We start from the raw sequence: 16,743 nt of genomic DNA on the forward strand, positions 1-16,743 counted from the left end.
TCTTCTTCACATTTTTTCTGAAGTTTCTTAAAGGAAAAAGTATTCATGACTCTTGTTAAAGACTGCAAGGCACACTATTGAAGGCCGTCATGGACTTTTGCAGTGAGGCAGAGAGATTGGCCTCAACTCTGAATGCAAAAAGGAAAAGTAGAGATTTTATAGCCAAGGAGCAGAGCAGCAGAGGGAACAGGGGGAAGGAGGGTGGGCACTAGATGGAAAATTAATCTGAGGAAACCTCAGGGGCATGGAGGACTCTGGATAAACTGACCTAACCAGATGCTCGCTGAAGGTAGGTCAGGGTGATGAGACATCACCTGGGAGATGCTGACAGATTAGGAAACTGATCAGATATAGAGGGTGATCAGATATTGAGTCTGGGAGAGTCTAGCTAAACTGACTTAGCAGGATTCTTGCTAAAATTAGACAATGCAGAGACAACACACAGAAGCGAAAATATCAGGGCCTAGTTGAGAATAAAGTTCAGAGGAGCCAGACTAGAGTTTGGTCGAGGAGAGAATCTATGTCCAGATGTAACATTAATATGGAACTTATAATTCTCCAGTTTACTATACAATCTCCTTCTTCTCAGAATCAGAGTCAACATACCTTTAGATCAGGCTCTCATTAAATTTGGCATAGAATATTGCAGTATCTCCTGAGTCTCTGTATTGGTTTTCAACTGCCTCTCTTCTCTCTTCCCCACTATAGCTATTTGAAAATAAAAACCTGGTAATTCTATTTATCATTTTTAGTATTATAGATGACTCCATATTATAAAATCAAGTGCAAAATCCCATTTTCTTAAACAGAGTACTTCATGAACTTGTCCTAGTATTGTTTTCTAGCCTGTTAGTCCAACATCCTCCTGCTGAAACACTGCACATCTTGCTTCCCCTTCCCCATCCACACAAGACTCTCATTTCTTCAATCTTTCCATTATATCTTGTTAATATATTCCTTAACCCAACACCTTGTCCACCTGACAACTATTGTCCATCATTTAAACTCCAGAGAAACCTTCTCAGAGATTTAGGGAATGACTTAATTGCTGGGATAACGAACTGCTGCTTTTTTTAGAGCTTATAGGAATTTATATATGGCCTCATGGCACAGAATTGTACAGAAGATATTGCCTAATTGAATCAATGTTCTGTGCAGTGGTCATGGTTTTCTGTTTCTGAAACTCTCACAACTTATGATAACGATATATTTTTTCCTGTTAGGTCATCCCAAAACTAGAGCATTTATTGCTCACTGCGGAACGAATGGAATCTATGAAGCTATTTACCATGGGATCCCTGTGGTGGGAATTCCAATATTTGGTGATCAGTTTGGAAATATTGCTCGTTTGAAGGCCAAAGGGGCAGCTGTTGAAGTAGACTTGCAAGCAATGACCAGTTCTGATCTACTTAACGCTTTGAAGGAAGTTATTAACAACCCATCGTGAGTATAGAATATACTCTTTACTGAGAAGCAAATAATATTTTAAAAGAAATAAACTGATTCATTAAATTTTAAATTGGTTACTTTTAAATAATCACCAACACCTTAATAATATCAAATAAAATTATCTTATACTTCTCAAATTCCATGACATTTTAATTCACATATTGTTAATGAGTAATTGATTACAACCTCAAAGAAACTCTAAATTTATGTAAAGAAAATAAGCTATTATTAAAGAGACACAAAGCTTTATTTGTATGAATAGAAATTGTTGTTTGTTTCTCACAAATTGCTGGTAGTACCATTATAGAGAATTTAGGTATTATAACAAAAAAATAGAGACACAAAAATTAAAACTCACTTAATTCTCCTCGTGCAGCTATAACCAATTACCAATAGAGAAGTATTACTTGAAATATTTTATTTTTTCTAATTTATAAAGGATAAAGAAAAGCATGAAAATGATTTTATGAAAATTGCATCATACTAATTTTTAACAAAAATGTTCTATATTGCTATATTTTAACTTAAAACAAGAGGAAGAAAACAGAGTAAAATTGGGAGGTCAAAATGGGGACATAGAATTCCCAGCCTGTCGCTCGACAAACATCAATAATTAGATAGCTATCCATGAACAAAATCAGCTCCGGGAGAGCTCTTGACTCCACGCAAGAAATTGTAGCGAGACCGTGAAACAAAAAAAAAACCGTGTAAACAATCACCGAAGAGAAGGAAGATCGTTTCCGTTTGCCTGCATTGTCCCATCCCCCAGCCAGCATTGCTTACTTACTGCCAGGAGGGAACTGCTCAGCTAGAAAGACTCCCTAACCAAGAAAGTAAGGGTGGGTTGAGTGACAGCTTCTCCAGCCTTTGGGGCACAGAAATAGAAAAAAAAAAACAACTCCTAATTTGATATGGAGCCACAAAGGATCCAAAATAGCCATGGTAGTCCTGAGAAAGAACAAAGCTGGAGGCATCACGCTTCCTGACTTCAAACTATACTACAAAACTGTAGCAATAAATGAAGGAATGGTACTGGCTAAAAAGGACACATAGACCAATGGACAGAATTGAGGGCACACAAATAAACCCTTCCACATATGGTCCACTAACTTTGGCCAAGTAGACAAGAATATTCAATGGAAAAGAATAGTCTCCTTAATAAATGATGCTGGTAAAACTGGATATCACATACAGGAGAGTGAAACTATGCCCTTATCTTACACCACTCACAAAAATTAATTAGAAATGAATTAAAGACTTAAATATAAGACCTGAAAACATAAAACTCCTATAAGAAAACATAGGGGAAAACCCCCTTTATATGAGTCTGGCAATGATTATTTTTGGATACAACACAAACAGCACAAGGGACAATAGCAAAAACCAACAAGTGGGGCTACATCAAACTTAAAGATTCTATATGCAAAAGAAATGATCACAAAATGAAAGGCAACCTATGGAATCGGTGAAAATATTCACAGATTATATATCTGGTAATGGGTTAAATCCAAAATATATGAAGAACTCATATAACTCAATAGCAAAACAAACACACAAGAAAAACTAAGTAGATAAAAAAGTGAGCAGGAGTACTGAATAGACATTTTTTCAAAGACATACAAATGGCCAAAAGGTACAACAAAAGGGGCTCAACATCACTAATTATCAGGAAATGCAATCAAAACCACAATGAGATATCACCTCACACCTGTTAGAATGGCTGTCATGAAAAGACAAGTATAATAAGTGCAGATGAGGATGTGGAGAAAGGAGAACACATACTTTTGCAGGGAATGTAAACTGGTACAACCACCATGTGAACAGCAAGGAGTTCCCTCAAACAATTAAAAATAGATTACTATATGATTCAGCAATCACATTTCTGGTTAAAAATCCAAAGGAAATGAGGATAGGACACGGAAGAGATATCTGCACTCCCATGTTCATTGCAACATTATTCACAATGCCCAAGATAAGGAAGCAACCTAAGTGGCTGTCAATGGATGAATGGATAAAGAAGATGTGGTATATGTATACAATGGAATGTTCTTCAATCTTTGGAGAGAAGGAAATCCTGATATTTGTGACAACTTTGATAACCTTAGAGGCATTATGCTAGGTGAAATCTCAGACAGAGAAGACAAATACTTTATGATATCACTTACATTTCTAATCTAAAAAGCAAAACTCAGAGAAACAGAGAGTAGACTCTGGTGGCTATCAGGGCCTAGGAGTTCAGGAAGTGGACATATACTGGTCAAAGGGTACAAACATACATGTATAGGATGAATAAATTCTAGGGATCTTTGTAAACCATGGTGATTATAGCTAATAATATCGTAATACATGCTTGAGAGTTGCTAAGTGAGTAGATCCTAAATGTTCTCACCACAACAAAAAAACATGGTAATAATATGATGCGATGGAGACATTAGCTAATGTTGCAGTGGTAATCATATTGCAATGTATAAGTGTATCAAGCTATACATTTTACACCTTAAATTTACACATTGTTGTAGTTAAATTATATCTCAGTAAAGTTGGAAAAAATTCTTTCATTTTGATGTTACTTGGTAATACTATTTCATTTCAAGATAAACATAACTGTGACCATAAATAAATAAACATAAATTCTCAACCATAAATGATTACATTAATTATGTTATTTTATTTAAAATAAATCAAATAAATATATTCAGGGAAAGAAAGAAACTATCGTGAAACTAAAAGAATTGCCAGGCTTTGTATAAGTATTCTCTAATAGATAAATCTCTTACTAAAAATTACATATAGGTCCATGAACAAATATTGACATTAGAGATTAGAATAATTATTTTTTAAATGTTTCCAATTTTGATGAATATAGAATGACTTCTCTAAAGTCACTTCTCAACTTCTCATGTTTGTCTCTTAAACCTCACATCTTAATTTTTGTTTGTGGTCTTATCATTACTTCATTGTTAAGGCTTACAACATATACACCTTGTCTATGACCACAATTTCGTGTTGTTTAACCCTACTTTGGTATTCATACAGATTTAGTGATGTCATTCATGTTTTACCTCAGTCTTTCTATTCCTGAGAGGTTTTGGTTTTCTGAATTTGTTCTCTAACAAATATTTTGTTTAAGTCTCTTGGAGCTTTTGTTGTTTCTTTTTCTTCCTGAGATATCGCCAGAGGAACTTATTCCTCAAATTCTTGCATATTAAGAAAAGCCTGCCTGCTGTTTTAAAACCAAAGGATAACAGGGCTTTGTATAAGTTTTCTGATTGCTCATTCTCTTCATAAGAACTTTTTACATGTTGTTCCACTATTTTCTGCAATGTAATGTTCTATCTTCTCCTCAAATGATGATTGCACTTCACTGTGGAAGAATTACCTCCTTCCTTCAACTCCTTTGCAAATCCAAGGAAATCCTTCTTCTAGGTCAGCCACCCAAAACCTTAAACCAAAACTCTGGCCTGGTCTTATGTTCCTTGAGTGAAGTTAGAAGGGTTAGTGTTCTCACTATTGCCGTTGTCCCTTCTCACCACAGGCACTTACATCCCTCTGTAGCTTGAAGCAAAGATTCCAGTCTCCACTCAATCTCAGGCCCTACTTTTTGCCCATAGGGTCACATTAACTTTTTGGTTTGTTCTCAAAGTCAGACTAGGAGAATCATCAACAGAAACCAATGCCTGCTACCATTGAAGACTAGCTTATTGTTAACATTTACACTCCAGATCCAACCTGTGGGGGAAGAGGGAGGTCTCTTTATCATAGTTTTGCTCCTCAATGCTACTTCCTGTCACTATCTTGTTCCTAAATCCACACTTAGCAAATGAAATCAAAATTCTTTATTCTTAACTGAAATGTCTACATTCATTTTTATGAACATTTTAAATGCTGTTTCCAATCAGAAATTATTTTCTCTCCTACCTCCAATTATTACTTAGACTATGAAATATTGAATAATTCCAACTGATAGACTGCCATATCTAGAAATTTCTCGTGAGAAAATAAACTGTCATATGCATTCTGGCTCTCAATGATATCACCTATGACAGGGTTATGATATAATTATGTAGTAACCTTTAATAACATTACATAATTTAGTATATCATGTTCTTCATAAATTTTTCAAGTTTCTGTCTATGTATCCAATCTTTAGCTATAAAGAGAATGCTATGAGGTTATCAAGAATTCACCATGATCAGCCCATGAAGCCCCTGGATCGAGCAGTCTTCTGGATCGAGTTTGTCATGCGCCACAAAGGAGCCAAACACCTGCGGCCAGCCTCCTACGATCTCACCTGGTACCAGTACCGTTCTTTGGATGTGATTGGGTTCCTGCTAGCCTGTGTGGCAACTTTTATGTTTCTGGTCACAAAATGTTGCCTGTTCTGTTGCTGGAAGTTTGGGAAGACAGGAAAGAAGAAAAAGAGAATGTAGTTTTCTTTGAGTTTGTCTGGAAATCTTGATAGGGCCCATCCAAGTTAATCGAGACACTGAGTTAAACAGATTCCTCTCCTACTCTTCCAAGCTCTTGTCCATTCCTCAGCTTATCAAGTCAGAGATTAAAGACTCTTCCAAGGAGTTGGCCTCATGATTTAGAATTAAGGTTTAGGTAATCTAGTCTTTAAAAAGAGAAGATAAACATATAAACGCATGGAAGTTGCTACTATTGAAATCTTAGTGCTTTACTTTATTCACTTGTTTCAGTTCAACATATTGAGATGCTGTTTGAGGCCTTAGGAACATAATGATTAATTCTGTATTCAGTATCCATCATATGGAACATTTTCTAAATATTTAACATCATTTTGGTTCCCATATGTTATAATTACTGCACATTCTCTAAAGCAACTAGACAAGAAGCAGGATAGAGGAAGCTGTAACAAGAGCCTCCCTTCCAATTAGAAATATCAGGAGACTTCTATGGTTTCTACTCTTCTGTGAAGCATGTTTATACCATCAGTTTCATTTCATATGACACCTCTGACTTTGTCCTCCTTGGACTTCAAAACACTATTTTTTATCTTTGATATGCAGGTTGTCTTGATTTGGATATTAATCATAGTAGTACCTGATTTGTATTGTAACACTTTGTGGCTTCAGAGAACTGGTTGATTTTTACAAGGTAGCAGGATTGATGGTATGGTAGAGCAAAAGTAAATGATTGGAATTTAATACTTAACCTTTTACCTAATTTAAATTTTCTGAAAAATTCTTTCCTACACTAATTTTACCTATCTATATTTGGAAAGAAGAGACAAAAGTACTTAGCTACACTTCAGATACTTTGGGGTAAAATGCATTCTCAGAAATGCTATTTGCTGTGGGAGTGATCTCTCCATTTAACAAGAAACTCAATGAGTTACCCCATTTCTTCTTCTTCCTTTCCTCCATCACTTCACCTGGGCCTCTCGTAAACTGTACCGTGACTACTATACCAGGCACAAGTACTTAGGATCCTTTATACCTAGCGTTGTCCAGAAATCTTCAGTCAACTTGAAGACATAAGTCGAATTTTAATAGAAGTAAGGCTTTCTCTTCCTGTCTTTTCTAAACACATTCTCTTGCAATATATTTGGCAATTCTTTGTCCTTAAGTTCAAGGAATTATTCAATATGTGGTAACATTGTCCATTGAGCAAGTTTAGTAAATGATTTACCACAGAGTTTGATATTTATAACCCAAGCTTGAGAGACCTAAAATTATGGCTCTGTGTTAGAATAATACAAATAACTATGGGCGTATCTGTATTTTGCTGTAATAGTGACACAAATACGAGGAAGGTAACCAATTAATTCTTAGGTGAGAAATTAACTTTAAAGAAACATAGGAGAAAAAAGATATTTTCCCAATTTTATAAGGTTTTGAAATAACTGAATAATTATAATGATTTCAGGTGTAGAATTTAAAAAAATGTAAACACAAACGCTGCTTGGTTTAAGAGCCAGTTAATGTAACCACAGCAATAATTTATAATGGTGCTGAATTATTTATTCTGGCAATAAGATGATGCTCTTTCCTATCATAGTCTTTAAAATCATAGTTTAATCTTTGATCATTTTACGTCGAAGTCAAGATATCCTTTCACTTTTTTATTATTGTAAGATTATGTAACTTAAGTAGATAAAGTAAACTCAAGATTTGAAAGTTTGTTAGCAATTTCTGAGTTTATTCAAAAGAATTACCCTGACAAATAAATGAATATATTCTATCTTGTAGAGACAAATTCTTTTCTTAGAAACAAATATTTATCTATTTAAATCACCTATAGATCATTATATCAAATATATTAACATTCTGATAATAATTTTCAGTTTGCAGAGGCTAAATTTTTATAAGCTTACTGTATTTTTTCCAGTTTGAGTTTTAATAAGAATACATTTTTCAGGAGTAATGACTTCTGGCTCTCTTAGTCTGTTAAAATAACATATTTTAAAATACTTTATTTTAAAACTATTTACAATTCATATGTGACCATTTTGTAAAACTCTGCTCAGTTTTCTTCTGGATCATAACCCAATTGAAAGTCTAATAGGTAGATGAAAGTATTTTGTACATATTAACATGCATATATGTATGAACAAACAGTTCTGTTGTAGATATCATAAATAAAAGTGATTCATATTGCTGTATGTTTTGATCTTTTAACTTGCTTACCTTTTATGAGGGGAGTATTTCTTTCTTTTAAGTTTTACATAGTTTACCAAAAATAACGATTCACCTGCAGACCCAGATCTACCATACTTCCTAAATTAATGGAATGGTATCCATGATATTTTAAAGTGTTATACAGCTGGGACTGAGAAGAGAGTCTGAAGAGTCTCTGTTTAGGAACAGAGAACCTAAATTCTGCAATGCAAGCTGAATCACTACCTACCTTCTACTTTTCCCTTTTCATTTCTCCCACAGTTCTTGGCTTTTAAATCCCACTCCAATTCTGACAGTGTTCTGGATTCTGGCTGTAAACCCAGCTGAATAAACTGAAATCCTAATCTCTCACTCTCAGGTTCTGCCAATCATTTCCCCCAGAGATGGTCCTTTCATCAATTCAGATGAAATCATCTTATATATGATTCCACTTAATCCATATGACATCATGAAATGAAGTCACCTATCTTTCACTCTTAAAGCAATTGTCGTTTCATAAAATAATGATTGTACCATGAAGAGAAGCCATTTTTTCTTTTGAGATCATTTGCCCTATTTAACATTCCTCCTTATAGTTCCTGTCTCTTTCTAGGAAATCCTAGACATAGGCTCTCATCACCCAGGTAATGATGAGAGTGGGGGTCCTAAAATTCCTGAAGAGTTTAGAATAAACTAGATTTTTCTTCCTTCATTGATATAAAATGCCTATTTCTTCAATAATTAATAGGAATTGAAGGAAGATTCACTGTCCAGGTGTCATAAAGTCATCAAATTGCTTGTGTGATAGGTAGAAGAAACCGACTCTGTTAGTATTACTCCTGAATCATCCCTTTGCAGCGAGATTTCATTCCAGATCTTCACAAAACCCAATGCCATACACCTGGAGAAACCTAAAATTTGAAATGTGAGTTCACCTGTTATGTTTGTATGTTTACAAGACCAGATGATGAGGATGCTTGTCACCAAGTAGTTGATACTCTTAGAGCCTCACAGACATAAGTTGAGTACATTATCTGCTAGAGTTTATTAGAGAGCAGTGGTCTCACTACCCAATCATGCCCATCTCAGACAGATTATGAACATGAACTCAATCATGGACCTGTTCCTCATTCATGAGTCTAGATGATAGCCTGCTAGGAGCTGCTCTTCATTTTTTTCCTCCCTACTGGAAAGTATAATGCAATCTTGATCCACATGTTCTGAGTTCTTCCTTTGAGCATTTCTTATGACATCTTTCTTCTAATTCTTTGTCTCCTTTGTGATGCAGCAATTTATCTCAACCTAAATTAGAAGTTAATTCCAGTTAAAATTCCAGATAAGATCTCTTTATTAGATTAAATTACACAGAATCTATTTACCATGGTACTTGCATTCAGGAGAAAGAGAAATATCTGGATCTTCTAGAGGTTATTCAATAATCACTTTGAACTGACACTAATCTCTGAAGACCCAAAGCACCACTATGGTACAAAAAGAAGAGTGAGAATTCATAAAGGTCAAGTTATAGGTAAAGATTTACCCTCAGTTCTTCTTACAATGGATCCAGTATGATCATGGACTCATCTTAGATTATTTCTCTGATCCCAGAAGGCAGATACACTTAGCAACTGAGAGGATCTCCATGTGAGTAACCTCACCTGGATGATGATAGGCCTATGGTTATTTTCATGGAGGTCTAGAGCCTAGTATTAACTCTGGGTTGAGCTAAGTATGTGTGGCTAACTAATAATTTATGATTTGGTGTTTATCTTTGAAAGTCTTCCTCCACTTTTCCCATTAGCCTCCAAAGGCTAGTTTATTTATGGATTACAACTGCTATAATCCATGAAACAGGCTGGCTTAGTTAAAGGATTAGAGGAATGCAAAGGACCCCATTAGTTATTTTTGTCTTCTACATCAAATCAAACTTCATCATACAAATCTCGTTGGTTTATTTCCTACAACAAAATGTGTCCTGTACAAATAAGAAAGGACCCTGGGGATCTGTGCCTGGAAGTCTTTTGGACCATTGATGTTCATCTTTACTCTCTTTCTCTTACTTTAACTCCACAGGCTCTAATTATCCTGTGTGAAAAGCATTACCTGAGTATTCTTTATGGAGGCTTGTGAGGCCTTTCAATCACCCAAGCTAGAGATCTTCACAAAAGGCCAAGTGGAAGCCACTGGAATTGCTGGCTCCTCACCTTTCAACAAGATAATACATCACAAGCACTGTCATAACTCTGGGGATTTTTCAGATATCCACGTACTGTCAAAGACTTGGAAGATACAGAGGTGAAGATTCCTATCACAATCTCATTTAACACACTTGTTTGGAGTACTAAAAGTTAAGTGAGTCATAGAAATGATTATAATTTATCAGAAAATAATTTACAAAGCTAATCATAGGTTCACATACGATATCTTAAGTGTAGCAAATCAACACATCCCCTGGTATCAGGGACTCAGCTATTAATCTGGAAAATGCTTTTCTCCTCTATCCCTACCAACAACGAGCATGAGTGTCTGGATTTACTATGACAATAGACACTGTATATAGTATTCGGAGCTTGAAGATATTTGTGGTCCATGAAACGCTAATCAAAGGGCATCCACTACAAAAGAAGCTCAGTGACTAGATGGAGATGACAGCCCATCCTATAGATTTCAGTCAACTTCTTTTCCCATCCTCCCTGTTTCTTTTGAATATGCCCACATACAAAATGACCATGGAAGCATGGGCTGCAGAATATGCACTTCCTCCTTTCAGTACTGAACTAGCTGCTGCCATTGCATGTGTCTAATATTCTAATACTTAAGACCAATATTGAGCCCCCAATTTTCACCATCATTTTCTGAGTGGAACAGCCACATAATTGGTATCAAAATGATACACAGGACTCCTTCCAGGATGGAAGGGTCAGTTTTGGTCCTCATAGAGTGATACACATATTTAGACTACGTATTTGCCATTCCCTACCTTAAGATTTTCTTCCAGGACCACTATTCTTGAACACAGTGATTGTCTTTTCCCTTGTGATGGCATATCGCACATCACCACACATGATCTTTGAATAGGCAGCACAGTTTACAACAAAGGTATCAGGAAAATGGACTTGCTGTTCTGAATATATGGGTTGTGTTGAGGCTACAATTTTAATTTTACTCAGCAAAAAATCAATTAAGTGCCTGAAGCAGTAGATCCAAGAGACCACACAAACCACATAGTAAGCACATATAGTTTAAGAATTTATTTCCTTTAAATCTAGGTTGGTAAATAATTGAAAAATACAAGACATGGGTATAGGACTCAAATCTCCAAATTCGTCTCTCTGTTTTAACTAACACCAGATGTCCTGTTTCTTACAGAGACTCAGGGAGCCAAGTATACATATTGTTCATTGGAAATAGCTTTTTGATATTGTGGCAGGTTGGGTTTTCATGCTAGTTAGGCACTGGATGTTGTAACATATCACATTCTTTGGTCAAAATTTTTTAATTGGATTACCTCATTAAACCTGCATCATTATTCTTAAATGCACCTGTGTTTGTCATATTCTTACCTCTCCAGTGAGAGATTATCATCTATTTATCAGGATAGTCAAATTCACTTGGGGTCATATAAACCAGTAAATGAACTTCAGGCCAAATTAAGTTCACTTCTAAGCAATTTTTCACGTAAGACAATTATAAATACATGATGACAAGCAAACAGGATGAGTCAACCTTTGCAATATTTTGAAATAGACGTACAATAATATGCCCATTACCTGGAAACAATTGATTTAATACATTATTGGACAGGTCAATTAAAAGCTGAAAGATGGCATCGTCTGGAGGTCTGTCATACAGAAAGTGCTTAAGACCTTATTCTTGGGGTCAGTATAGGACGCCATTGCCTCCAAAACCAGAATATATAATCTGAGACCAAGACATGAAAGTAGCAGTTAATACTATTACAAGAAATAAATCTTTCAGTAATTTTTGCTTCCAGTCTCCATAACATTAGGGCTCGATGGATTTTAAGGTCCTATTTCTTGAAGAAGGAATGCATTTATGAGGAAGTAATTTTGTGAAATTGAAAGCTGAGCCTGTCCTCTCTCATCTGCCTGAACCAACACACAGAGAATGAAATTAGGATGTTGCTTAACAATGAACAAAGAGCAATATTTTGAGAATCCAGGAGATACACTGTGATGGCTCTTAATACTACAATGCCCATTAGTACTTGCCAATGGGAAGCTGCAGCACCCAGTAAGGACAGTACCACTAAGAACTGGGCTCTGATTACCACAATATTCTCTTGATCTTTAGATTTTAGTTGATAATAGCACTCCCAGTTGCTAGCCCCAAAATTCTGCATTATCCCTTGGTGATTCCCCCAAATCCTGCTCCTATGCCCAGAAATAGTTACATAATTAAGTTGTTGATTAAGTATGTTTGTAATCATTGTACTGAAAAGAGGAAAATGCTGAAGAAGACATTAATATACTAGGTGAGATTCTGTCCTTTACACAAAATGTGTATGTATAGGTAAAAACTGTACTGTAGATAATTGTGTGTCTAGTGCTCTGTTCAATGATAACAGGACCCCAGTATGACTAGTGGACACAGGAAGCCCCAAATCTAACCCTGAACCACAAATATCTCCCTGTGAGCACAGGGAATGTCAAGGCAATATGCACAAGAAAAAACAGTAAATGAAAAAGAAAGAAAGATCATCAGGTGTGTTTGTGCTTATAACCCCAAATACAAAGCTCTCTGTGAAAATGATGAGTGCCTTTGGTCCAGATGTAACTGCTTCTCACAATCCCTAACATACACCCAAATTGACTACCAGAGATCAAGGTACTGAACAAATCTGTGGTGGTGGTAACATCAATGAATGTGTTTGTTAGTAGTTATTTAACTGTACACATATATTGGTGCATTTTATAGTTTGTAAATTATAACACAACAAAGATAATATAAAGAGGAAGAAGGCATGAATTAGAAATTATTACCATGTATGCTTTTAAAATTAATAACAGTTCTTTAAGCTTCAAACTACGCAATCTCACCTGTCAAACTTGGAAATGTATGATGTTTATTGTATTTGTGGAGGAAATGTCTAGTTAAACATTACATTGTCTATAAAAGTTGATCTTAAGTGAGACATAAGGTGAAGATTTCCTTAATCTTTGTCTTATAAACTCATATTAGTCCAGAGATAAAGTGGGCTAGATGGTTTACCCAGTAATTCATTTCAAAGGAGTAAAATCTACCATCCTGATGATCTATGGACAAAATGTGTCAATCATTTACAAGCATGGCATTCAGTTCCCATGTAATAATTAGGCCAGTCGTGAGCTATATGGTCAAATTGCTATCCCATTAGTTATCCAAAGGAAACAAACTGCTGAGTTGTTAAAAACTTTTGCCAAATGTGAAGCAGTTATTAAATGGCATGCCCATTTTTTACTCTTCCATCTGTGTTAATATCATTTTCAAAATTGTATGTCTCTCTAAGGCAACTGATATCTTATCATAAGAAAATAGTGAATTTAACACCAAACAGACAGAAATTCAATGTGATTAACGTACTGGTAATGTGGAAATTTGAAACCTCAGGAAGAGCATTGTGAATAAAGTTCTTAATTATTTGGATCAGAGTGATTTCACAAGGCTATTTTTTTTTTCTTAAAACAAAGCAAAGGGATGTAAACTCTCTGGTTTTGGGTATTTGGAGAGATATGTAAGAACCATTTACTAAAAAGAATCCTGAAAACCTACCCAGAAGAAAAATAAATCAGTAATAATAATTTTATCTGACTTATGAGGGCATGGAAGTGAACCTTGGGGCCTGACTATGGACAATCTCTTGTTCCTGCCTTCAAGGAACAAGAATTCATCTTTATCAATTGCTGGTGAATGTGGTTCATTTCCACAACTTTTCCACTAGTTTTATTTATCTTTAGTTTAAGGGCTATAAATTTTATGTCACCCATTTCAGCTGAAGATGTTTAATGGCTTGGCATGTTAGATGGCAACAAATTATTAACAATTTATCTCTATTTTCAACTGCAGGCATCCATTTAAAAAAATATCCTTCTAACATATTTCTTACCTGGATGAGCAAATTTTTTCTTTACAAGAAATGGAATAATTTGTCCAGAGCTTTGGAGAATATGGTGTTCTGGTGTTTCCACTGGGACTAATCATCAAAATCTCACAGAAGAAAACACAAACATGATCACAGTTGGCCTTCCCCAGATCCCAAAGAAAGTCAGATAAACTTTAAACTCTTTACCATAACTATAATTTGCTTTCCAGAAGAGGAGGTAAAATTTCAAAATGCACATGAGCCAAAAATCTTCCTATATCTATTTTGCATTATTTCTACACATTGGATTAAATTTTGCAAATCTTTCTTTGCATTGCTTTCATAAAATTATATAAGCATAAATTCAGGATCAGATTTGGATATTATGGGTAAGGACAAAACAATTTCTAGATTAATTCATCAGTCAGGCTTCATTCCACCAGATTTTCTAAATAAGGTATGGCACCTGAAATAGCATCAGATGGAGTCATTTTACCATTCCAAACACTTGTTACCTAGTGTAGAAATGGTAACATGTTTAGTTGACAAGCTCTGACTCCAGGCATAAAATGAGCTCTTACTTCCACTTCTGCTCTGATTCCCTCATTTTCCCAACTGAATACTGTGTACAGTTTGGGAATAGCATACTTAAAATGTCTCCTGAGAGAGATGGCACGGGCCACTGTGAATCCTCTTTTACTCTGATTGTAGAGTAGAGGAGAGAGACCAAAATCCATTCCAAAAATACCTACTACTTTTTCTAGTTTCATTTGGGAAATAGCAACAGAAATGTTAGGACATAGGTTCCTAAACTTAATGTCTCTTCACTTGCCCATTTGGAATGTGACTTAATCAATATAGTTGCTTCTGAATAATCAGATAAACAGCTCCAACTTTCTAACATTGGGTAGGAATAGGCATGTATAAATTTGGGGGAAAAGTAAGCAGGTAGGAATAGGCATGTATAAATTTGGGGAAAAAGTAAGCAGAATCAAGTCTAACCTAGAAAAATGTAAACAAGTCTGCTTCTTTTAAAATCTTTTTGTTTTGTAAAGTTATAAGATCAGCTCTGTCATTGCTTTTGAGCTACAGGCTAGGTTTATGCCTGTTCTGAACTCCTTCTGAGCAATCTACACTACTTTTATGACAGTGTTATTTCAGAACTGACCTGGCATATAGTACATAGCAACTTGCCATAAAAAAAAAAAAATATTCCAGTAATCTAAAATTCCTTGGAATTTTATTCCATTGATATGGTTGCAGAATCAGGCTCTAGTTAGAATCACGGTCTGTTCAATCTTTTTTGTATTATAAAGTGGGATTAGATCACCTAACAGGATACCCCAACAATTTTCACATTTTAGCTAATGAAAGTCAATTGACTATAATGTGGGATCCTCTTTCTTGTGGATGTATCAATGACAATATTATGATTTCTGATAATTTCATGGGCTTTTCTTCTTTCTACCTCAAAACAAAAGAAAACAAGTGATTAGGCATCTAGTGGCAAAAATACATTAGATTCAAGTCAATGATTTCTGTCTATGATATTCTAGGAAACAGTATTTCCCCCACTATATAATAAAAATTAAGTTTTGTTGCCTCTCTAAGAAGAATACATCTTACTTCTTACTCCTAAGTTAAGGACATTATATTATTGACTACATAGCATAGAAAGACATAAATCTTCAGCTGAATATCTATGGATAATAAAATATAAGCAAATCATCCCTTATTTCCTTAAAAAAATGTGGGAGTAAGAATTGTGGTTGAGAAACCTAAATTGAAAACCTTAGAGAATACTGAAATCATAAAAAAGACTGTAAGCAGCAATATGGGCTTTAATGTTGCTGCCAGTGAAGGCTCACGAAGAGATGAAAAATATATTACTGGAAACTGAGGGCAAAGGAATCCTCTAACTATAGAGTCAGACATCTTTGGGAAATTGTGTCCCATGATGATGTAGAAAGCAGGATTTCTAAGTGATTAACTCATGTGCTTAGTTGAAGATATTTTTCAGCAAAGTTTCAAGATTCTATGTGGGATTTCTTCTGCTGCTTAAAGTTAAATGTGAGAAGAGAGAGATAAATTGATGGAAGAACTGTTAAACAACAAGGAGGTTGGGCTTGAAGATTTATAAAATTCATAGTCTGTCTAAATTGCTAAGGAAGCTTATATTAAGGGATTCACTGTGAGAAAAACATGCTCTAGAGGAAAAGCTAAGAGTGTGGCTTCAGAACATTTTGCTAACACTTCAGAAAAATCAAATGGTTAGAGTATTCAGTCACACAAAAGACTGTTTGAAGAGATTGGGGGTATGACTCAATTGATTCAGAGAAAATCTAGGAAGATACTCCTCAAACATCTCAGTAAAAGTTAAGAGAGAGATTTAGCTAAGAAAGATCTATCTAAGAAGGAATGAGCCTCTTACCTAAGGGAATGACTCTCCATGACATAAATAGGAGACCCACAAAGTTATTGAGAATTTTATACCAGTAGAAACACTCTCAGCTTCAACCAAAAGAGAGTAGAAAATGAAAGAAAGCTGCCTGATCTCCAAATTTCTGCAAGAAAGAAATGGGCTTCTAAAAC

General features: G+C 35.2%; 1 protein-coding gene across 1 annotated transcript in view; it reads left to right on the forward strand.

Moving 5' to 3' along the window:
- LOC100068026 (UDP-glucuronosyltransferase 2C1) overlaps positions 1–8,074 on the forward strand; it is a 42,390-nt gene extending 34,316 nt beyond the window's left edge. The window contains exons 5-6 of the mRNA XM_001497927.5: positions 1,224–1,443; positions 5,600–8,074. Coding sequence (XP_001497977.3) covers positions 1,224–1,443; positions 5,600–5,879 — 500 coding nt within the window. The 3' untranslated portion in view covers positions 5,880–8,074. The remainder of the gene's footprint in view (positions 1–1,223; positions 1,444–5,599) is intronic.
- Positions 8,075–16,743: the final 8,669 nt, after the last annotated feature.

This window comes from Equus caballus, chromosome 3 (genome assembly GCF_041296265.1).
Source record: "Equus caballus isolate H_3958 breed thoroughbred chromosome 3, TB-T2T, whole genome shotgun sequence".
In the NCBI taxonomy this organism is placed as follows: Eukaryota; Metazoa; Chordata; class Mammalia; order Perissodactyla; family Equidae; genus Equus; species Equus caballus.